We start from the raw sequence: 25,028 nt of genomic DNA on the forward strand, positions 1-25,028 counted from the left end.
TTGCCTCACCTTCTGGAGGGCTGCAGGTTCGGGATGCAAGCCTCTGGGGCGCAATCACTCAAGGGGAAACCTTCTAAGGAAGGTGGTCAAGTCTGGAAGCCGGCCTGCCGATCAACATCCTGGAACTATGAGCCGTCTACAACGGTCTTCTTCAGGCGGCCCATCTTCTAAGAAATCGGGCCATTCAAGTACAGTCGGACAATGTAACGACAGGGGCTTACATAAACCGACAGGGCGAAACGAAGAGTGGAGCTGCAATGTCAGATGCTCCCCTTACTGAGCTGTACCTCCTTCTGGTCCCAGGCAGCAACAGCAGTCCAACACCAACGCGTTTCAACCTATAGTCAGGTCTTTTTCAAGGTGTAACAACAGATCTGAAGGCCCAAATATTTATAGTGGATCAATTAAGACACACCATTCTATGCCTTTAAACAGGGACGTTCATGAATTACATAGGTATTGTGTCTAATTAAAACCAGGTGAAATGCAGACTTGAAGTCAGCCTGCCACAAATCCTGTGAAAAATATATTTGAATGGTGTGTCTTAATTGATCCACTAGGGGGAGCTTCAAATAAAACCCCTATATACTTTGCTATGTGCCTTCCATAGAAGGTCTCATCTAATACGCATGTTTTTTTGGCACTCTGATATAGCTTTTTAACAATAAAAATGTATTGGTATACACTGTGGTCTCTCCACCTTTTATGTTTTACATAAATTTACCTGAAAGAGACTGATAACAACAAAGGTGGATTAATGACCGGGTGAATACTGTTTCTGATCTGAAGGAATCCAGAGAACGTCACTTCCGGAAAGAAAAAGGATTCAGACTATTGATTGCTTGGTTCAAGAATACCGAACAGGTTTTATGCTATTGGAATCAACCCCTTTTTACCATTTGACTTTATTGTTTAGACATATATGATCTAGACCCTTAGAGACCTTTAGAAAAGTGCGCAGGACTCTACCTTTTGTTTTATGTCTATGTGTGGTTGGGTGAGATCCACGTTTGAATTCTGCAGCTGTTTTACTGACCAGGCGCGCAAATTGTTTATTTTTCTTCTTTACTATCCAGCATGCTTATTCTACCGCAGGCCTGCCGTGTACAAAATCTGTTAAGGCCCACTCTCCTCATAAAGTGGGTTCTTCCTGGGCGGCTGCCCGGGGTGTCTCGGCTTTACAGCTTTGCCAAGCAGCTACTTGGTCAGGGTCGAACACGTTTGCTAAGTTCTACAAGTTCGATACTTTGGCCTCTGAGGACCTAAAGTTTGGTCAATCTGTTCTGCAGGAGCCTCAGCACTCCCCCTCCCATACTGGGAGCTTTGGTACATCCCCATGGTACTAAACGGAACCCCAGCATCCTCTAGGACGTAAGAGAAAGTAGGATTTTAATTACCTACCGATAAATCCTTTTCTCGTAGTCTGTAGAAGATGCTGGGCGCCCGCCCAGCGCTTCGTTATCCTGCAGTGGTTACTTGGTCAGTAATGCTTTGTTCTTAGTTACATACTGCGTTATTAGTATTACTTGGTTCAGTAATGTTATTCAGCTATTGCTGTGTTTTCAAGCTAGTTAGCATGGTTTGCCTTGTTTGTGTGAGTTGGTGTGAATCTCGCCACTATCTGTGTACAATCCTTCTCTCGAAGATGTCCGTCTCCTCGGGTACAGTTTCTAGACTGAGTCTGGTAGGAGGGGCATAGAGGGACGAACCAGCCCACACTGTTAAACTCTTAAAGTGCTAGTGGCTCCTAGTGGACCCTTTTATACCCCATGTTACGAATGTGGATCCCAGCATCCTTTATGGACTACGAGAAAACGATTTACTGGTAGGTAATTAAAATCCTGTTATCCTCTTCCAACTAAGGACTGTTTAAAAAGGGAGGTGGCTCCCAAAGTAGATGCGCTTCTCATTCGATTGGTGCCAAAATCTACATTACCTATGCTTTCAACATCATTAAATTATGTTACGGATAGAAAAATAGATGATTTTTTTAAAAAAACATTTTCTCCTTGTCTGGGACAATTGCAAGACCAGCCATGGCTTCAGCCTGCATTGCAAAAGCAGTGGCGGCCTGGGCTGATGCATTGGAGGATGATCTCTCATTGGCATCTAGAGAGCAAAAATCCCATATTGCACATATCAAACAGTGGCTATGTTAATGGAAGAAGCAGCCTTGGACATGGGTACTATTGCCTCTCAAGCATAAGCCTCAGCAGTAGCAGCTCGCAGTGGTCTGGTTACGTACATGGAAGGCTGACTCAAGAGTCCAAGAAGGTTCTAGAGTCTTTGCCTATTACTGGAGATATTCTTTTTGGTAAATAATTAAACAGTATTTTGGAGTCAGAAGCAGTCTCTCAGAAAGTGAAGTTTCCTTCTACTTACAAGTCTAAACCTAATTTTCCAGCTTTTCGGTCCTTTTGGACCCAAGGAAAAGCGAAAGGAAAAGGTTACGGCAAACAGTCCCGATCAGATAAGTCTGGAAAGACTAAAAAGCATTGGGCTACCAGAAGGCCTGCTTCTAAACCAGAAGATAAGCCATCAGCCTGATGGTGCGGATCTCCACCTGGGGTACCCCAGGGTGGGAGGCCGACTTCTTCATTTTGCACAGATCTGGCAGCAGTCCACCTCAGATGCCTGGGTGCAAGAAGCGGTATCTCACGGTTATGCGTTTGCCTTCAAGAAACACCCTCCACAAAGGTTTTTTGGTACCAGCCCGTCTTCAGTAGAAACAAAGGCCAGGGCCTTACAAGAGGCAGTTCAGAGGTTGCTTCAATCAGGAGTGATAATTCCGGTTCCTCCAGCGCAACAAGGACAAGGTTTCTATTCCAACCTGTTTCTAGTTCAGAAACCAAATGGGTCGTCCCGGCCTATACTCAATCTCAAAGTTCTGAACAAGTACATTTGGGTGCCTCAATTTCATATGGAGACTTTACGTTCCATTATTTTGGCCAAATAGCTGGAGGATTTTATGGTGTCCTTGGATATTCAGGATGCTTACTTGCATGTTCCTATAGCACAGTCCCATCAGTGCTATCTCAGGTTTGCTATCCTGACTGGCCACAGCTCCAAGAGTGTTCACCAAAAATATGGTGGTAATGGCGGCTTATCTCCGACTTATTAATTATCTCAGTCGACTTATTAATTCTGGTACAATCTCAGGAATTGCTTCAGTGTCATCTGCAACAGACAATGGCCTGTTTTACAGAGACACGGTTGGCTCATAAATTGGGCAAAGTCGTCCCTGGTTCCGTCGCAACAGATGACGCACTTGGGGGCTTTGTTGGATTCCAGTCTTCAGAGAGTGTTTTTACCTCTGAACAAAATATCCACGATACAGTCGAGGATTCAGGATCTGCTACACAGTCAAAGGGTATCCATTCACGCAGCTATGCTTGTGATGGGCTCACATTCGACATTGTGGAGTATGCTCAATTCCACTCGTGGCCTCTTCAACGTCTGATCCATTCCAAATGGAATGGTTTACATCAGGCAATAAAAACTCAGACTATGGTTTTTTCCAGGGAGCACTTCACATCCAACCGCCTTTTGTTCCTTGGGATCTAGATATAGTCCTACAGGCACTTCAAGTTGCTCCATTTGAACCACTGAACCAAGTGGATCTTAAATGGTTGATAGCTAAGGATCTCTTTATGCTAGTTATTGCTTCAGCCAGAAGAGTGTCACATTTAGGGGCATTGTTATGGCGCCCTCCTTTTCTGATCTTTCACCCAGACAGAGTGGTTCTCAGAACCAAATCTGGTTATCTTCCAAAGGTGGTGTCTAAATTCCATCTTAATGAAGAAATTGTAGTGCCGCCTTTCCAAGGGCCGGATCATTCAGTGGGAGATGCATCATTGGACGTAGTCCGGGCCTTAAGGATCTACGTGGATCGTACCAAGGCCATCAGAAAGACAGATACTCTCTTCATGCTCTATGGATTCCAAAAGAGAGGATGGCCTGCGGACAAGCAAACGCTGGCGAGGTGGCTTCGAATGACTATCTCAGAAGCTTACTCTCGTGCGGATCTCCCTATTCCGGCTAATGTTTCTGCTCATTCTACTCGTAAGGTAGGTCCATCTTGGGCAGCACGCTGTGATGCCACAGCTGAACAGATATGTAAGGCAGCCACATCAACACATTCATTAGACATTATGCTGTGATACCTTTGCCTCTCAGGATGCTGCATTCGGGTGAAGGATTCTCCTGTCCAATCAGGAGCGTCCCCTCCTCTAAATTTGCTTTGGGACATCCCAATGTATATCCTGTGGATACTACTGTGTACCCTGCATGAGAAATACATAGTTATGGTAGACTTACTGTCAATAATTCTAATTCTCCTACGTCCACAGTATCCACAGGGTTCCCACCCTGATGCACCTGATTTGAGGAGCCTTACACCTACTTACCTCTTCCTTCTTGTACGGAAGTGTGTGCATGTGTGTTCTATTCGCCTAATTCGGGCTCTCTATGATGCTCTTGCCTTGAGCTTTGAAAAATAACTGAATTGCCTGAGCCAGGAGGTGGGGATATAGGAGACTGTCCCGTTGCATTCTGGGAGTCCGAAAGCTCTTGATCGTTGGTGTCAATCCGCTGATGCTACCTCATATCCCAATGTATATCCTGTGGATACTATGGACTTAGGAGAAATAGTTATCGACTGTAAGTCTACCATAACTACGTATATTACATGCTATATTATGTACGCTCTGGATGTGTATTATTTGTGGCATGGTGCGGCCGCTTGCTTGGGTGCAGTCTCGGGGTTCCTCATGCCACGTAATGCTTAGGAAATATCTGGTGCAGCCTCTGTCATGTATCCACATTCTCCTGTAACAGTCGGCTTCACTGAATTGGCTAATAATCAGCTTCTGTTACTGAGTTGGCAGCATCTGAATCTTGCTACCGTCACCTTAGGTATATAAGAAGTTCCCAGCTGATTACCTGTTCCCTGGCACTTGGATGATGGCATTCTCTGGCTTCTGATCCATGGCCTTAAGGGCACACTAATGGATTGTAATGGAAGTATCTTCGGGAATGTTCATGTCTAAGTAGGAGGACAGTGCCTCTTGCAAAATTGTGGTGCCTTCAGCATCCATTAATATATAATCCTGCAATCTCCAAGGTGGTAAAGGAGGAGTAGCGGGAAAAGGCGACCAGGACCATATCAGAGGGGTGTGATCAGACCATGAAATTGCTGTCGGTAGAAAAATTCAAGCGACCAGGTTCTGGCATACAATGTGTTAAATAGACTGGCACAGGACATTTCATAAAGGATAAGCATTTATTTCTCTACGTCACAATAATGAAAACATACAAGTAATTACAAGTTACACTCCGTTATAATAATAGCAAGAACAAATCAGAATACTCAGCTCTTATCTCAGATGTTTCAAGATCTGTCCCAGATTATGTTCATCGACTAAGTAGTTTAAATAATATTGTTCAGTCGCCCTCAGGGTCCCTCTTGAATACCTTCTTCTGAATTTATTAAACTGAGGTGGGTTTATGGAAGTCTATATCCGCTGCAGCCAGACCTAGCTTCAATCAGAACTGATCTGCTATGTGTAAAAGGCCCTACACACTGGGCGATAATAGTCAAATACCGTTCATATCTTTGAGTGTGGAGGCCCAAGCGATGAACGATGCGCGGCCCCGCACTCGTTCATCGCTCGTGCCCCGTCGACTGTGCATGCAGGCCAATATGGACGATCTTGTCCATATTTGCCTGTGCTGCTATGGAGCCGGGTGACGGGGGGAGTGAATAAACTTCACTCCCTCCTGCCGCCGGGTCGGCCGTATCCGCCGTCGGGCAGCTCGGCGGCGGATCGCTAAATGTGTAGGGCCGTTTAGTCTCCAGGCTTTATAGCCCTGCAAGGATACGCTAACATTGTTTTTTCAGATATTAAATTCAGGGTCTGTGAAGCTGGGTGCAGTAATCATTCAGTATAACATAATTTTTGTTATCCTGGACAGCTGTCCCCTTTCACCCACTTATTAACACAATACCCCAAACATCTTACTAGGCAGTTTCCATCTGAGATACTGATAATAGGAACATATATCTATTATAATCAGCTAGCCTAAAAGCTGTGTATAGTCTTCCCACTCACTATGTCCTTCACACTAGGTCAAAGGTGAAAGACGGCTGTGGAGCTTAACATGAGACTATATTTCTCTATCGTCCTAGTGGATGCTGGGGTTCCTGAAAGGACCATGGGGAATAGCGGCTCCGCAGGAGACAGGGCACAAAAGTAAAGCTTTCCGATCAGGTGGTGTGCACTGGCTCCTCCCCCTATGACCCTCCTCCAGACTCCAGTTAGATTTTTGTGCCCGGCCGAGAAGGGTGCAATCTAGGTGGCTCTCCTAAAGAGCTGCTTAGAAAAAGTTTAGCTTAGGTTTTTTATTTTACAGTGAGTCCTGCTGGCAACAGGATCACTGCAACGAGGGACTGAGGGGAGAAGAAGTGAACTCACCTGCGTGCAGGATGGATTGGCTTCTTGGCTACTGGACATCAGCTCCAGAGGGACGATCACAGGTACAGCCTGGATGGTCACCGGAGCCGCGCCGCCGGCCCCCTTGCAGATGCTGAAGTAAGAAGAGGTCCAGAATCGGCGGCAGAAGACTCTTGCAGTCTTCTAAAGGTAGCGCACAGCACTGCAGCTGTGCGCCATTTTCCTCTCAGCACACTTCACACGCAGTCACTGAGGGTGCAGGGCGCTGGGGGGGGGCGCCCTGGGAGGCAAATGAAAACCTATATATTGGCTAAAAATACCTCACATATAGCCCCAGAGGCTATATGGAGATATTTAACCCCTGCCATAATCCGTTGAAGAGCGGGAGACGAGCCCGCCGAGAAAGGGGCGGGGCCTATCTCCTCAGCACACCGCCATTTTCTCTCACAGAAAGGCTGGAGAGAAGGCTCCCAGGCTCTCCCCTGCACTGCACTACAGAAACAGGGTTAAAACAGAGAGGGGGGCATTAATTGGCGATATTAATATATATATAAAGATGCTATAAGGGAGAAACACTTATATAAGGTTGTCCCTATATATATATATTATAGCGTTTTTGGTGTGTGCTGGCAAACTCTCCCTCTGTCTCTCCAAAGGGCTAGTGGGGTCCTGTCCTCTGTCAGAGCATTCCCGGTGTGTGTGCTGTGTGTCGGTACGTGTGTGTCGACATGTATGAGGACGATGTTGGTGAGGAGGCGGAGCAATTGCCTGTAATGGGGATGTCACTCTCTAGGGAGTCGACACCGAAATGGGTGGCTTATTGAGAGAATTACGTGAGAAGGTCAACACGCTGCAAGGTCGGTTGACGACATGAGACGGCCGACAAACAATTAGTACCGGTCCAGGCGTCTCAGAAACACCGTTACACAAAGGGGGCGACCCGGCACCGGTCTAAAAATAGTTTTTGATTACAGAAAAACCAAATTTGGACAATTTTCAAGTAAAATCTTTAATATAATGTCCAGTTTGGGGGTGCGCCCAGAGCCAGTGACATATGCATAAACAAAAGGGAGAAAGAAGAAGGCTCTTGTGTGGGCACACTCATTAATGGTAGTTAAATAACTAGAATGAATAACACTAGGTTGATTAGTCAGCAGATAAAACAAAATTTATTTGGAAATATTAGGAATATAATTGCCCCTGGTTGAGGAGATGTGAATGATCCCAGATAAAAATGTTCTGGTCCTGCCTCAGGAAATGAGATGGAGAGGGGTAGAGACACTGCAAGTCATAAACCCTTTCTCACCCGGCCAGTACAGATGATCTGTGTTAATGAGATCAATTAAGTCAATTGATTTTAGATTCTGTCATAATCCTAATGAAGGAATAACAGCTATTATGGCAATGAGTAATAATAGAAACAAATCAAAGGATATACCAGGGTAAAGAAAGAAAAGGATAGGAACAAATGGTGATGCTGCTGTTGGAGTCACATACCACACATCATATGCAATGATTGATGTTCTACAACACTGAGTATTCCCTGTGAGTCTCCACCTCAGGTACTAACTCAGCCCACACTGTTTCGCTTCCAAGATCGGACGAGATCGGGCATTAGCAGTGTGGTTTGATAGTAGAAGGATTTGGTCAGACGTCCAATGAGAGTGCACCTATATAGGGGGGGATAATTAGCTGGGTCTTATAGATACAGTGTGGATCTGCTTTTTGTGTTAGGCAGGAGACATCAAGTCCCACACCGGTGGTATTGTGTCCCTGGATCACAAATGAGAGTCCACGAAAAAGGAAGATATATAGATTTATGAAAAAAACGAAGATATATAGATTTATGAAAAAAACCCTAAAAAGGAAAATGGAGATCAATTAGGCTGTAGTTATTAGGGACGGGTGATAAAAATTACCCGTCCGTATAGATACAAATGGATAAGGAAACACGGATCAAGAATTTTTTTTATATATATGTGTACATTGGTACTGGTGTAAGGAACAGAAAATATGTCAAAGATAATTGTAGATACAAATAAATAGTACTGGTATATGCAATGAAATAATCACTAGTGACATGGGTGTCATTAGAAACACTTTGTGTGAATTGGAGCTGTTATAATCATTAGGATATAGGGAAATAGACATGAAATTCTCATATAACCCATGCAGCAATATGACAACAGGATCTGCAGGAGGAAAGTCAAAGAAGAATGCAGTATTACTTTCCTATAAAATGCAGTTTTTAATCCTGATGCAATAAACTAAGATGCATAAGCCTGGAAAAAGGCATAAATGAAGCTGCACGGATATAGATACAATTTCTATGACAGCTGGGCAAAAATTAGCCCAAAATGGCAGGATGGAATGATCTGACCTGAGGCTAGGAGTGAATCACTTGCAGTTGGACAAAACAGGACCCATTGGAATGAAAAACATGTTTCACCCCTGTGGGGCTTGCTCACTTCCAGGAAGTGAGCAAGCCCCACAGGGGTGAAACATGTTTTCCATTCCAATGGGTCCTGTTTTGTCCAACTGCAAGTGATTCACTCCTAGCCTCAGGTCAGATCATTCCATCCTGCCATTTTGGGCTAATTTTTGCCCAGCTGTCATAGAAATTGTATCTATATCCGTGCAGCTTCATTTATGCCTTTTTCCAGGCTTATGCATCTTAGTTTATTGCATCAGGATTAAAAACTGCATTTTATAGGAAAGAAATACTGCATTCTTCTTTGACTTTCCTCCTGCAGATCCTGTTGTCATATTGCTGCATGGGTTATATGAGAATTTCATGTCTATTTCCCTATATCCTAATGATTATAACAGCTCCAATTCACACAAAGTGTTTCTAATGACACCCATGTCACTAGTGATTATTTCATTGCATATACCAGTACTATTTATCTGCTTTTTGTGTGGCTTCATTTATGCCTTTTTCCAGGCTTATGCATCTTAGTTTATTGCATCAGGATTAAAAACTGCATTTTATAGGAAAGTAATACTGCATTCTTCTTTGACTTTCCTCCTGCAGATCCTGTTGTCATATTGCTGCATGGGTTATATGAGAATTTCATGTCTATTTCCCTATATCCTAATGATTATAACAGCTCCAATTCACACAAAGTGTTTCTAATGACACCCATGTCACTAGTGATTATTTCATTGCATATACCAGTACTATTTATTTGTATCTACAATTATCTTTGACATATTTTCTGTTCCTTACACCAGTACCAATGTACACATATATATAAAAAAATTTCTTGATCCGTGTTTCCTTATCCATTTGTATCTATACTGAAGGGTTAAAACATGCTTTATGAACTCTTATGTGTTTGCAATGGATGCGTGCTGCCCTGTGTTAGATGCCTTTGTCTCTCATACAGATACCAGGCTTGTGTGGGTCTGGCATCCAAGGTCAGCTCTATACTAGATGAAACCTGCTTTTTCTACTTCTGTGTGTTACTAAAAGATCTTGTGTTAAGTTCCATCTGATGCAACGTATATAACATCTGCCTAGCAACTGCTATATCCAATTATGTTATGTCAAGTATTAACCACCCCTACGTACCCCACTAGGGCACCACCCCTAAGCCAATGAGCCCTGTTACACTTATCAGTTACACCCTTATGTGTTCTCTTTTTATACCAATGTTAAACATTCAATAAAACAGTGTGAATTCTTACTGCTTGTGTTGTGCATGTACCTTGTGGCTAAGAGTTTACACTCCAGACGTCTAAGAGGCCATCACATCGAGGGTTAAGGTATAAGGGCAAATCCTTTCAGCTGGGGGCTACGTCCGCGATTCAGTGATCGTCCCTGGATGGTAAAAATAGAGAATTTATTGTCTGTCTTTGCCATACAGGATTGCGGTCATACACTGAAGCTGAATCCGTGTCAGTGTTCCGGGAACACGTGACAAGGTAATATTTAAGTCCGGGACTTAATATTACGAAGTTTTATGTAAAAGCATAAAACAGGTATCAGGGATACCATAGAATCTTTAATGTCTGGGACTTAAAGATACGTCTGAGAAAGGACCAGGCGTCCAAGCGCAATTCTCCAAAGACGTCAGTATCTGGGATACTTAAACATAGACCTGGGGTCTATACGTAACGTAGATCATACCTCGATTTGATCGTCTATATTCTTGTATGTTGTAGTGAGATAAGTTCTTATATTTGGTCCAGACGGCTGGTAAGTTTTCGTCTGCCAGATATCTTCACTCAAACACTTTTCTTGCTTCCTGTTTAAAACGCTGTATTTTTCTGACATCTTGTATGAAGGTAAGCGTACCCGTCAAAAGATTTCATGTTCTCACTATACAGATAATATTGTGATATTGTCAATGACTAATTAACTGGTTAAGCTGATGCATGTATAAGTAGAGTGTTGTATATTTTAGATAATTTTCTTTTAAAAGTTGTACTGTTGATTTATATTACTGTCTGACAATGGGCTCTAGTCAGAGTAAAGAACTGCATATCCCCCGCCCCTCCCTGGTGAGACATGCAAGATGTATGTTGCCCGTAACTCTACCTCAGAGTATTATTTAGTTAACCCATGGGTGGATAATTTAGCGGGATGGACAGAGAAAGCAGGACAGGACCCATTCCTACGGGAAGGCAGTAATTACCTTTTCTATATGGAGATTTAAGAAAAAATGTCAGTTCCCAACAGCACAGAAGCGAGGCTGCAGAGAGATCCCTCTCGCCTCCCCCCTTTGCATTCCAATGTATCCTGCGCTCAGAGACACAAATCTCTTGGCAGCAGTAACCCTTTCACACTAGATGGGATTGCCTCCAGCTCCACTGCTGGAGGGTGCGTCCACTAGCTCTATCCCTAGCACCAATAACCCAGAGTTTAGATAATAGTAAAACACTGTCCCAAGCCCACTATTACCCTCGATGGCTGTATATCTTATTTGCGCAAAGCTTGCAAAGGACGCAGCTATACACATATGAAGGAAGTCTTTAAAGCCTGTGCTTTTTGCCTGTCGCTGTAGCTTGTAAACAGAAACCTGCGCCCACTCATAACTATCAGAACCCCAGACGCTTTGACAGACAGAACCAACCCCGCAGTCAGGGAACATTCCAAAGACCTCGCGCACTGACGGGGCCCGGAGGAGGGCATCCCAGCCTTTATTCAACTCTCCCGTCATAGTAAAGATTCACCTCTGCTGCCACTTATTATAAATGGAAGTAAAATTCCCTTTTTAGTGGACAGCGGTGCAACAACCAGTGTTTTGTGTTCTGACCTATGCAGTATCCCCTCTCACCAGAAAAGATAGAAGGTCCCCGCCCCATGATACAGCAATTCTTACAACAGGGTATTCTCAGACATATTGTATCACCATACTGTACTCCTGTGAACCCTGTTGCCAAAGCTGATGGTAGTATAAGATTTGTACAGAATCTCAGAGCGATCAATCAGCCAATTGTCCCAATTGCACCAATTGTTCCAGATGTAAACTCACTCATTTCTGCAATCCCTGCAGATGCTAGTTCTTCTCTGTAATTGATTTGAAGAATGCCTTTTTTTCAGCATACCTGTAGATTCACAGACACAATTACTTTTTGCCTTTTCTTTTGAGGGTAAACAACTTACCTGGTGCAGATTATTGACGCACCTGTTGTCTCCAGGCCACATTGAGGCCCTGGCAACCTCACCATGGTTCAGTCCTGCTACAGTATGCAGATGATCTGCTGCTCTGTAGTAAAACTGAGGAGGCCTGCCGAGAGGATGGTGTTTCATTACTAAACTGGCTTTGTGAATGTGGACACAAGGTGTCCAAAATAAAAATGCAATGGTGTAAAAAGCATGTTGATTACTTAGGTTTTGTGCTCACTCAGGGAGAGAGGAAAGTCAGTCCACAACGCATACAGTCTGTATTGGGCCTGGTCACCCCAACTACCCAGAAGGAACTATTGTCCTTCCTGGGTATGGTAAATTACTGCAGACAGTGGATATCTGATTGCTCTTATTATGATAACATTTTGAGACAAGCCACACTGAAGGACAAACCTAAAACTGTACAATGGTCACAAGAAATGTTAACTGCATATGAAAGTTTAAAATGTATGTTGATGAAAAGTCCGGCACTTGGCCTCCCCAATTATGTACTACCTTTCCATCTATATGCAAGGGACAATTGTAAAACCATGGCGGGGGTGCTCACACAGTTTCATGGAGGGAAGTTGCGCCCCGTGGCATTTTTTTCCCAAAGTCATGCCAGTGTCTGTGCAAGGTATGCCTGCCTGCCTCAGGGCTTTGGCAGCCTGTGCAATGGTTGCAGAAATGGCCACTACCCTCACTTTAGGCCACATCACAGTACTCCACACCACACATGATGTCCTGGCAATACTTAAAGGCTTACACACAGCACATGTCAGCACAACGCCTTAGTGGATATGAAGTACTCCTTTTGAGTAACCCCACCCTTACCATTAAATACACTGCTAGTTCTTCTGGCCCTGCACCCATTCTCAATGCCCTTTTAGGCTTGAAAGGTCCCGAGGATGAACCACCCGACCTACATGACTGTGCTGCTTCCATTGACGCTGAAACTTCTCCCAGACTTGACATGTCTCCCGTTCCCATACCAGGCGCAGACATAGTTTTTGTTGACGGCTCCTGTAGTAGGCCCAATGACAATACATACCAGGCTGGCTATGCCATTGTCACCCTCCCTGACACTGTGTTGGAAACCCTGCCAATACCTTATCAGTCCGCGCAAGCTGCAGAACTCATTGCACTCACTAGAGCATGTCCCTCCCTTTACAACGTCCATCTGCTCACTCAACTTCAAGCTGCTGCGACTAATACTGATCTCTCCGACTGGACTTACCCAATTCTGCAGAAAAAATCCTAAATCAGGATTAATCTGCAAAGAGGGGAAACCCTGTATACCCCAGTCCAGTGCCCCTTTGCTCGTTGCCCAGTGCCGTGGTGTTGGTCACCGTGGTGAAGCCACAACACTCCTCCTACTAACCAATGATTTTTATGTTACTAATGCCAAATCACTTGTGGACCAGTATGTTAGCAGATGCATCACTTGCCTCAGGAACAACCCTAATAAAGCTAAACACCAGCATCTTGAATACCCCACAGAAAACTCTAGGATACTCACCCTTTGAAATACTAATGGGCAGGCCTTTTCCTACACCCTGGGCTAAGAAACCACTAGTAATACAGGAAGGAGATCTAGAACTCATCAGAGAAGAGTATGTCAGGTCCCTGATAACAAAACTGAATGAAATTGAACATGAGGTTGTTTGTAAAAACCCTTTTGAATCCACAGGAACCTACACACCCCTTTAAAGTCGGAGACAGAGTCGTGGTGAAGGTGCTCCCCAGGAACAAGAGCCCAGGAGACTTCACCTATGGTCCAGAGACAGAGGTCGTAGCAGTTACCCGGACAGCAGTCCTGACAGAGGAAAGTCCTACCTGGACCCATGCATCCCGAGTAAAAAAAGGTTCCTAGACCAGACCTAGAGAGGGAAGCAAGTGATTCCAGTGAGGTACGAACCGGGGCAGACAGCCCTGACCTCCCACCTAGCGAAGAAAGAAGAACAGAAGAAGATGAGGAACCTGTCCCCTATCTTTATCCTGGGGACTATCTCGATAGCCCTACTGGCCCTCATTCACCTCACAATATGTGAAGTCGACATCACACAAACAGATGGGGTCCCCACCTTGTGGTACAATTCTTCCAATACACACGTAGCCACATACATCCTTGATTATTTCATGTTCCCTAAACTTGCTGACAACAAACATTTCATACAGCAGAAAAGGAAATCAGGAATGTCTGAGACAGTATATATTTGTGTTACTGACGAATGGTACTATGACATTAGATATTATGGATCTAATTGTAATTCCTGGGAAGCTGTGGGGTGGAATACAGGAGCAGATTGGAAATATGGCCCATCATTTGCAAAAAATAGATATAGCAAATATCCCCAAAACAAACCTTTAAAGCCCCATATTGCCACTTCTAAAGATATGGTGGCTATTACTAACCCTACCTTTGAAGACACCCTAGCTATTGAAACTGGTTTCTCTGACATTAATTTTGGTTGGAATGGATGAAGTATAGTGCTAACAAACACAATAAAAGCAACTGTTATGTCTGTGGCAAATCTAGGCCCCACCTAGGTACAGTGCCCCTTAATATACCCCTAGAACAGGAAAATTGTTTTTTCAGCCTTTTTAATGACACCAAAACAAATGACAGTCAGTGCGAAATGTGGAAAAGGGAATATCCCATATTGTCAAAAAATCCCAACCCAGGAAATACCATAACCATATATCCTGGAAACTATACCTGTTATACATCTAACATCACCACAGGGAGAAATTTAAAAACCTTCCCACCAGGGTATTGTGCAAATAAAAGAACAACTGTTTTAGTCAACCAAACTAGATCATTAGGCGACATTTATTACATATGTGGGGATATGAAACTTAGAAGTAAATTAGACACACCATGGTATGGTGAGTGTGCCCTGGCCAAAGTCATAATGCCACTCCTAATGATCACCGATGACCCCACTCCTCCCTCTAATACTCCTGCTAATCGAAAGAAAAGAGCACTCCCAGGAGGTAGCTTTGACCCCCACGTATACATTGATACTATAGGGGTCCCAAGAGGTGTTCCAAATGAGTTCAAAGCTAGAGATGAGGTGGCTGCGGGTTTTGAATCATTGTTTCCTATAGTAACTGTAAATAAAAACGTAGCCTGGATTAATTATATATATTATAATCAACAAAGATTTGTTAATGATACCAAAGATGCTCTTAAAGGTATAGCTGAACAGCTAGAAGCCACTTCCCAAATGACATTCCAAAATAGAATGGCCCTTGACATGATTCTAGCAGAAAAAGGTGGTACATGTGTTTACATTAGTAAGGTGGAAGGCTGTTGTACATATATTCCTGACAACACTGGTCCCAATGGTAAGGTTACTTTAGCCATAAACAAGTTAGAAACCTTATCCATAGAACTTAAGAAAAATTCAGGTATTGATAACCCATGGAGCCAATATTTTGGGTGGTTTGAAAATTGGAAACAGGCTCTTGTGCAAATAAGCATATTCATACTTGTAACTTTAATTCTTGTAGGCATTATAGTTTATTGTGTAATTCCCTGTGGAAAGAAACTTACCTCCAAAGGCATTGATAAGGCCCTGATGTATTATGACATAACCACCAGTCCTGTCACCTCCTCTGATAGTGAGGGACCCGACGATTATGTCCAATATCTCAAGAACTGGAGAAACAAGAAAGGAGCCTCACTCAAGAATCATGTCATATAATAATCATGATTCTAAGAGGGGATTGAAGGGTTAAAACATGCTTTATGAACTCTTATGTGTTTGCAATGGATGCGTGCTGCCCTGTGTTAGATGCCTTTGTCTCTCATACAGATACCAGGCTTGTGTGGGTCTGGCATCCAAGGTCAGCTCTATACTAGATGAAACCTGCTTTTTCTACTTCTGTGTGTTACTAAAAGATCTTGTGTTAAGTTCCATCTGATGCAACGTATATAACATCTGCCTAGCAACTGCTATATCCAATTATGTTATGTCAAGTATTAACCACCCCTACGTACCCCACTAGGGCACCACCCCTAAGCCAATGAGCCCTGTTACACTTATCAGTTACACCCTTATGTGTTCTCTTTTTATACCAATGTTAAACATTCAATAAAACAGTGTGAATTCTTACTGCTTGTGTTGTGCATGTACCTTGTGGCTAAGAGTTTACACTCCAGACGTCTAAGAGGCCATCACATCGAGGGTTAAGGTATAAGGGCAAATCCTTTCATATACGGACGGGTAATTTTTATCACCCGTCCCTAATAACTACAGCCTAATTGATCTCCATTTTCCTTTTTAGGGTTTTTTTCATAAATCTATATATCTTCGTTTTTTTCATAAATCTATATATCTTCCTTTTTCGTGGACTCTCATTTGTGATCCAGGGACACAATACCACCGGTGTGGGACTTGATGTCTCCTGCCTAACACAAAAAGCAGATCCACACTGTATCTATAAGACCCAGCTAATTATCCCCCCCTATATAGGTGCACTCTCATTGGACGTCTGACCAAATCCTTCTACTATCAAACCACACTGCTAATGCCCGATCTCGTCCGATCTTGGAAGCGAAACAGTGTGGGCTGAGTTAGTACCTGAGGTGGAGACTCACAGGGAATACTCAGTGTTGTAGAACATCAATCATTGCATATGATGTGTGGTATGTGACTCCAACAGCAGCATCACCATTTGTTCCTATCCTTTTCTTTCTTTACCCTGGTATATCCTTTGATTTGTTTCTATTATTACTCATTGCCATAATAGCTGTTATTCCTTCATTAGGATTATGACAGAATCTAAAATCAATTGACTTAATTGATCTCATTAACACAGATCATCTGTACTGGCCGGGTGAGAAAGGGTTTATGACTTGCAGTGTCTCTACCCCTCTCCATCTCATTTCCTGAGGCAGGACCAGAACATTTTTATCTGGGATCATTCACATCTCCTCAACCAGGGGCAATTATATTCCTAATATTTCCAAATAAATTTTGTTTTATCTGCTGACTAATCAACCTAGTGTTATTCATTCTAGTTATTTAACTACCATTAATGAGTGTGCCCACACAAGAGCCTTCTTCTTTCTCCCTTTTGTTTATGTCTCAGAAACACCATCAGGGGCTTTAAAAACGCCCATTTACCTCAGTCGGTCGACACAGACACGGACACTGAATCCAGTGTCGACGGTGAATAAACAAACGTATTTCTCATTAGGGCCACACGTTAAGGGCAATGAAGGAGGTGTTACATATTTCTGATACTACAAATACCACAAAAAAGGGTATTATGTGGGAGTGAAAAAACTACCTGTAGTTTTTCTTGAATCAGATAAAATAAAATGAAGTGTGTGATGAAGCGTGGGGTTACCCCGATAGCAAATATTGGCGTTATACCCTTTCCCGCCAGAAGTTAGGGCGCGTTGGGAAACACCCCTTAGGGTGGATAAGGCGCTCACACGCTTATCAAGTGGCGTTATCGTCTCCAGATACGGCCGCCCTCAAGGAGCCAGCTGATAGGAAGCTGGAAAAATATCCTAAAAAGTATATACACACATACGGTGGTTATACTGCGACCAGCAATCGCCATCAGCCTGGAGATGCAGTGCTGGGTTGGCTTGGTCGGATTCCCTGACTGAAAATATATTATTGATATAGAGCATTTAATAGGATGCATTCTATATATATGTACGCAAGATGCACAGAGGGATATTTGGACTCTGGCATCAAGATAAGTGCGTTGTCCATATCTCCCAGAAGATGTCATGGACACGACAGTGGTCAGGTGATACAGATCCCATACGGCACATGGAAGTATTGCCGTATAAAGGGAAGGAGTTAGTTGGGGTCGGTCCATCGGACCTGGGGACCACGGCAACAGCTGGGAAATCCAACCTTTTTACCCCAAGTTACATCTCAACAGAAAAAGACACCGTCTTTTCAGCCTCAATCCTTCCGTTTCCATGAGGGCAAGCGGGCAAAAGGCCAGTCATATCTGCCCAGACATAGAGGTAAGGGAAGTAGACTGCAGCGGGCAGCCCCTTCCCAGGAAAGGAAGCCCTCCACCACGTCTGCCAAGTCCTCAGCAGGACGCTGGGGCCGTGCAAGCGGACTCAGACTCGCAAGTTGACCCCTAGATCGTACAAGTATTATCCCAGGGGTACAGATTGGAGAGTCGAGACATCTTTTCCTCGCAGGTTCCTGAAGTCTGCTTTACCAACGGTTTCCTCCGACAGGGAGGCAGTATTGGAAAAGATTCACAAGCTGTATTTCCAGCAGGTGATAATAAAAGTACCCCTCCTACAACAAGGAAAAGGGTATTAGTCTTCCACACTATATTGTGGTACTGAAGCCAGACGGCTTGGTGAGACGTAGTCTAAATCTGAAATCTTTAAACACTTACATAAAAAGGTTCAAATCAAGATGGAGTCACTCAGAGCAGTGATAGCGAACCAAAAAGGGGACTATATGGTGTCCCTGGACATCAAGGATTATCTCCATGTCCAAATTTGTCCTTCGCAACAAGGATACCTCTGGTTCGTGGTACAGAACTGTCAATATCAGTTTCAGACGCTGCAGTTGAAGTATCCACGGCACCCCGGGCCTTTACCAGGGTAATGGCCGAAAAGATGATTCTTCAAAGAAAAAAGGCATCTTAATTATCCCTTACTTGGACGATATCCTGAAAAGGGCAAGTTCAAGAGAACAGTTGGACGTCGGAAGAGCACTATCTAAAGTAGTTCTACGACAGCACGAGTGGATTTTAAATATTCAAAATATCGCAGCCGTTTTCCGACGATACGTCTGCTGTTCCTAGGAATGATTCTGGGCATAGTCCAGAAAAAGGTTTTCTCCTGGAGGAGAAAGCCAGGGAGTTATCCGACCTAGTCAGAAACCTCCTAAAACCAGACCAGGTATCAGTGCATCAATGCACAGGAGTCCTGGGAAAAATGGTGGCTTCTTACGAAGCGATTCCATTCGGCAGATCTCACGCAAAAAAAAAACAAAACTTTTTTTCAGGGGGATTTGCGGGACGAATGGTCCGGATCGCATCTTCAGATGCATCAGCGGATAATCCTGTCTCCAAGGACAAGGGTGTCTCTTCTGTGGGGGCTGCAGAGTGCTCATCTTCTAGAGGGCAGCACGTTCAGCATTCAGGACTGTGTTCTGGTGACCACGGATGCCAGCCTGAGAGGCTGGGGAGCAATCACACAGGGAAGAAATTTCCAAGGAAGTGTGGTCAAGTCTGGAGATTTCTCTCCACATGAATATACTGGAGCTAAGGGCAATTTACAATGCTCTGAGCCTAGGAAGACCTCTGCTTCAAAGTCAACCGGTGCTGATCCAGTAGGACATCATCATACCAGTCGCCCACGTTAACAGACGGGGCGACACAAGAAGCAGGAGGGCAATGATAGCAAGGACTTTTCGCTGGGCGAAAAATCATGTGATAACACTGTCAGCAGTGTTCATTCCGGGAGTGGACAACTGGGAAGATTTCCTCAGCATGTATGAATTCCACCCGGAAAAGTGGGAACTTAATCTGGAAGTTTCCACATGATTGTAAACCGTTGGGAAAGACCAAAGGTGGTTATGATGGCGTCCCACATGAAGCGCCAGGTCAAGAGACACTCAGGCAATAGCTGGGACGCTCTGGTAACACCGAGGGTGTACCAGTCGGTGTATGTGTTCCATCCTCTGCCTTTCATACCCAGTGTATTGAGAATGATAGGAAGGAGAGGAGTAAGAACTATACTCGTGGCTCCGGTTTGGCCAAGAAGGACTTGGTACCCGGAACTTCAAGAGATACTAAGAAGGGTCTTGATTCAGCAAGAATCATGTCTGTTCCAAGATTTACCGCAGCTGCCTTGACGCCAGGGCGGGTGAACGCCGGATCCTAAGGGAAAAAGGCATTCCGGAAGAGGTCATCCCTACCCTGGTCAGAGCCAGGAAGGAGGTGACCGCACAACATTATCACCGCTTAGGTGAAAATATGTTCCATGGTGTGAGGCCAGGAAGGCTCCACGGAAGAATTTCAACTAGGTTAATTCCTACATTTCCTGCAGACAGGAGTGTCTATGGGTCTCAAATTGGGGTCCATTAAGGTTCAAATTTCGACCTGTCGATTTTCTTCCAGAAAAGAAATTGGCTTCAGTTCCTGAAGTCCAGAAGTTTGTTAAGGGAGTACTGCATATACAACCCCCCCTTTAATGTCTCCAGTGGCACTGGGAGATCTCAACGTAGTTTTGGGATTCCTAAAATCACATTGGTTTAAAACAACTCAAATCTGTGGATTTGATATATCTCACATGGAAAGTGGCCATGCTGTTGGTCCTGGCCGGGGCCAGGCGAGTGTCAGAATTGGCGGCTTTGTCTCACAAAGCCATATCTGGTTGTCCATTCGGACAGAGCAAAGCTGGGACTCGTCCCCAGTTTCTCCTTAAGGTGGTGTCAGCGTTTCACCTGAACCAGCTTATTGTGGTACCTGCGGCTACTAGGGACTTGGAGGACTCCAAGTTGCTGGATGTTGTCAGGGCCCTGAAAATATAGTTTCCAGGTCGGCTGGAGTCAGGAAATCTGACTTGCTGTTTATCCTGTATGCACCCAACATGCTGGGTGCTCCTGCTTTTAAGCAGTCGATTGCTCGTTGGATTGGTAGCACAATTCAACTTGCACATTCTGTGGCAGGCCTGCCACAGCCTAAATCTGTTAAGGCCCATTTCACAAGGAAGGTGGGCTCGTCTTGGGCGGCTGCCCGAGGGGTCTCGGCATTACAACTCTGCCGAGCAGCTACGTGGTCGGGGGAGAACACGTTTGTAAAATTCTACAAATTTGATACCCTGGCAAAAGAGGACCTGGAGTTCTCTCATTCGGTGCTGCAGAGTCATCCGCACTCTCCCGCCCGTTTGGGAGCTTTGGTATAATCCCCATGGTCCTTTCAGGAACCCCAGCATCCACTAGGACGATAGAGAAAATAAGAATTTACTTACCGATAATTCTATTTCTCGGAGTCCGTAGTGGATGCTGGGCGCCCATCCCAAGTGCGGATTATCTGCAATACTTGTACATAGTTATTGCTAACTAAATCGGGTTATTGTTATTGTGAGCCATCTTTTCAGAGGCTCCCCTGTTATCATACTGTTAACTGGGTTCAGATCACAGGTTGTACAGTGTGATTGGTGTGGCTGGTATGAGTCTTACCCGGGATTCAAAATTCCTCCCTTATTGTGTACGCTCGTCCGGGCACAGTATCTAACTGGAGTCTGGAGGAGGGTCATAGGGGGAGGAGCCAGTGCACACCACCTGATCGGAAAGCTTTACTTTTGTGCCCTGTCTCCTGCGGAGCCGCTATTCCCCATGGTCCTTTCAGGAACCCCAGCATCCACTACGGACTCCGAGAAATAGAATTATCGGTAAGTAAATTCTTATTTTCTAACTGGTGCCTAAAGCACAAATCCTAATAAAATGTACATATATAAAGCAATGAGGTCATACATATACAAAATGGAGTTACACATGGACACAATGGCATCTAAAAAGTAGTTAAAAATATCACCCCATACAGAAATATATCAATGCGAGGGATCAATTGTAACGACCTAGAAGAAGGTTTATTCTCTAATATGACCTGCGTACAGCAGAGTAATAAGTATAATCACACACACCTAGATGTCTTAATTCTACAAGTATTATAGAGGTCAAATTCAGCTAATAAAGGGAGCATGAGGAAGCTAAGGAGCGGGCAGTATTACTGGTCTGTTCATCAGTAGTGGAGGATCTATCAAGATGAGGGTCTGGAGCAAGATTAAAATATCCCATAAGGAGAAGAGTAATTTCTTGTAGCTTTTGAAAAAAATTATTTAAGAAATCCTGGCTATCTGGCATGAGGGGCATAGAGAGAAGTGAGGGTGACATATTTATAATGAATTTTCCCAACTAGAATCAAATATCTACCATTGCAATCCACCCACTTCCTTTCTAGTTGAAAGGGGCAGGATCTATTAGAAAGGATGGCTACACCACAGGAGATATAGCATGTGGGGTAGTTATTGGTAAACTGAGGGGGAGAGTGCAATGGAACATGTGATTCCTGAATGGCTACCACCGCTGCCTTCTGGTCAGCAAAATATTTTATTACAAGACTTCTCTTACGAGGAGAATTGAGACCTTTTACATTAAGACTTAAAAACTTCACAGTGATAGAGAGATCAGATCATGGTATGAACCATCTAGGATCATCTATGTAAAGTCCAATAGAGTCTGTAGGGCGTGTGCATACTTTAAACTATCAAATAACAAAAAAATAATATATGAAACAAAAATGGGAGACAAAAAGAAATAGCGTCCATAAAGGAGCTAGCGATTCCGTCATTAGGGTACCGTGACAGAAAGGTGGAGAAAGGCCACTGATTACCCCAAGTAGCCATACGAGAGTGCAAAATCTAGTCATCATAGGAACAATTGTACCAAGAAATATCAAATGTAGCATAACATAATACTATTCTTATTCTCAATGTAACCAAAGGAGGTAAAGGCCAAGAACCTGGTCTGTTATCCAATTTAGGTGCTACCAACACAGTTATAAGGGCAACAGGATGTTAGACGAATCAGTCATGCTTTGCCTGAACACCCAAACATTCTAGAAAGGTATTATGAAACGTAACAGTGGAAAGAATATCATAACGTATACCATATAGCAATTAAATAGCACAGGAAATAAAGATAAAAAGATACGTTTTATACCCATAACAAGAGCAAATAAATGTGGCCCAAAAATAGTTCCATGCCCAGTAACTTAGTCCCAGTTGGCACATATTACTGTAGGAAATAAGCCCTCTGAGTGTCTGCCACTGTCTTACTCCTTTAGCATATTACTTCGAGATGGAAGACCACTCCTCTGAGATTGGTTTAGGTAACGTGTCATGAAGGACTGTCCGCAGGAATATCCCACTTTTTCTGAATAGCAGGGCCATCCTCAGGTGAAGGTATCACTGCGAAGGGGCTGTTTTGCAATACAATAATCTTAGTAGGAAAGCCCCATTTGTACTGCACATTTCTCTATCGTCCTAGTGGATGCTGGGGTTCCTGAAAGGACCATGGGGAATAGCGGCTCCGCAGGAGACAGGGCACAAAAGTAAAGCTTTACGATCAGGTGGTGTGCACTGGCTCCTCCCCCTATGACCCTCCTCCAAGCCTCAGTTAGATTTTTGTGCCCGGCCGAGAAGGGTGCAATCTAGGTGGCTCTCCTAAAGAGCTGCTTAGAAAAGTTTAGCTTAGGTTTTTTATTTTACAGTGAGTCCTGCTGGCAACAGGATCACTGCAACGAGGGACTTAGGGGAGAAGAAGTGAACTCACCTGCGTGCAGGATGGATTGGCTTCTTGGCTACTGGACATTAGCTCCAGAGGGACGATCACAGGTACAGCCTGGATGGTCACCGGAGCCTCGCTGCCGGCCCCCTTGCAGATGCTGAAACGAAGAAGAGGTCCAGAATCGGCGGCAGAAGACTCCTCAGTCTTCTAAAGGTAGCGCACAGCACTGCAGCTGTGCGCCATTTTCCTCTCAGCACACTTCACACGGCAGTCACTGAGGGTGCAGGGCGCTGGGAGGGGGGCGCCCTGGGAGGCAAATGAAAACCTAATTTGGCTAAAAATACCTCACATATAGCCTCCGGGGGCTATATGGAGATATTTAACCCCTGCCAGAATACACTAAAGAGCGGGAGACGAGCCCGCCGAAAAAGGGGCGGGGCCTATCTCCTCAGCACACAGCGCCATTTTCCTTACACAGCTCCGCTGGTCAGGACGGCTCCCAGGCTCTCCCCTGCACTGCACTACAGAAACAGGGTAAAAAAGAGAGGGGGGGGCAAAATTGTGGCGAAAATTATATTATTGAAGCAGCTATACAGGGAGCACTTAGTATAAGGCTATCCCTATCATATATAGCGCTTTTGGTGTGTGCTGGCAAACTCTCCCTCTGTCTCCCCAAAGGGCTAGTGGGGTCCTGTCTTCGTTAAGAGCATTCCCTGTGTGTCTGCTGTGTGTCGGTACGTGTGTGTCGACATGTATGAGGACGATATTGGTGTGGAGGCGGAGCAATTGCCAAATATGGGGATGTCACCTCCTAGGGGGTCGACACCAGAATGGATGCCTTTATTTATGGAATTACGGGATAGTGTCAACACGCTAAAGCAGTCGTTTGACGACATGAGACGGCCGGACAATCAATTAGTGCCTGTCCAGGCGCCTCAAACACCGTCAGGGGCTGTAAAACGCCCTTTGCCTCAGTCGGTCGACACAGACCCAGACACAGGCACTGATTCCAGTGGTGACGGTGACGAATCAACCGTATTTTCCAGTAGGGCCACACGTTATATGATTTTGGCAATGAAGGAGGCGTTACATATAGCTGATACTACAGGTACCACTAAACAGGGTATTATGTGGGGTGTGAAAAAACTACCTATAGTTTTTCCTGAATCAGAAGAATTAAATGAGGTGTGTGATGAAGCGTGGGTTGCCCCCGATAAAAAAAATGCTAATTTCAAAGAAGTTATTGGCTTTATACCCTTTCCCGCCAGAGGTTAGGGCGCGCTGGGAAACACCTCCTAGGGTGGACAAGGCGCTCACACGCTTATCAAAACAAGTGGCGTTACCCTCTCCTGAGACGGCCGCACTTAAAGATCCAGCAGATAGGAGGATGGAAAATATCCAAAAAAGTATATACACACATACAGGTGTTATACTACGACCAGCTATAGCGACAGCCTGGATGTGCAGTGCTGGAGTAGCTTGGTCAGAGTCCCTGATTGAAAATATTGATACCCTGGATAGGGACAATGTTTTACTGTCTTTGGAGCAAATAAAGGATGCATTTCTTTATATGCGTGATGCACAGAGGGATATCTGCACGCTGGCATCACGGGTAAGTGCTATGTCCATTTCGGCCAGAAGAAGTTTATGGACGAGACAGTG

The 25,028-nt window shown here is 44.4% G+C and overlaps 2 protein-coding genes across 2 annotated transcripts in view; both read left to right on the forward strand.

Annotated features, from left to right (window-relative positions):
• Positions 1-16,187, forward strand: part of LOC134983132 (gastrula zinc finger protein XlCGF66.1-like) — a 71,143-nt gene extending 54,956 nt beyond the window's left edge. Inside the window, exon 6 of the mRNA XM_063948865.1 lies at positions 13,757-16,187. Within this exon, the coding sequence (XP_063804935.1) occupies positions 13,757-13,776 (20 nt within the window). The 3' untranslated portion in view covers positions 13,777-16,187. The remainder of the gene's footprint in view (positions 1-13,756) is intronic.
• The window catches only part of LOC134983116 (zinc finger protein OZF-like), a 294,499-nt gene that overhangs the window by 159,480 nt on the left and 109,991 nt on the right, over positions 1-25,028 (forward strand). The gene's annotated exons all lie outside the window — the stretch shown is intronic.

Source organism: Pseudophryne corroboree (genome assembly GCF_028390025.1).
Source record: "Pseudophryne corroboree isolate aPseCor3 chromosome 3 unlocalized genomic scaffold, aPseCor3.hap2 SUPER_3_unloc_1, whole genome shotgun sequence".
NCBI lineage: Eukaryota > Metazoa > Chordata > Amphibia > Anura > Myobatrachidae > Pseudophryne > Pseudophryne corroboree.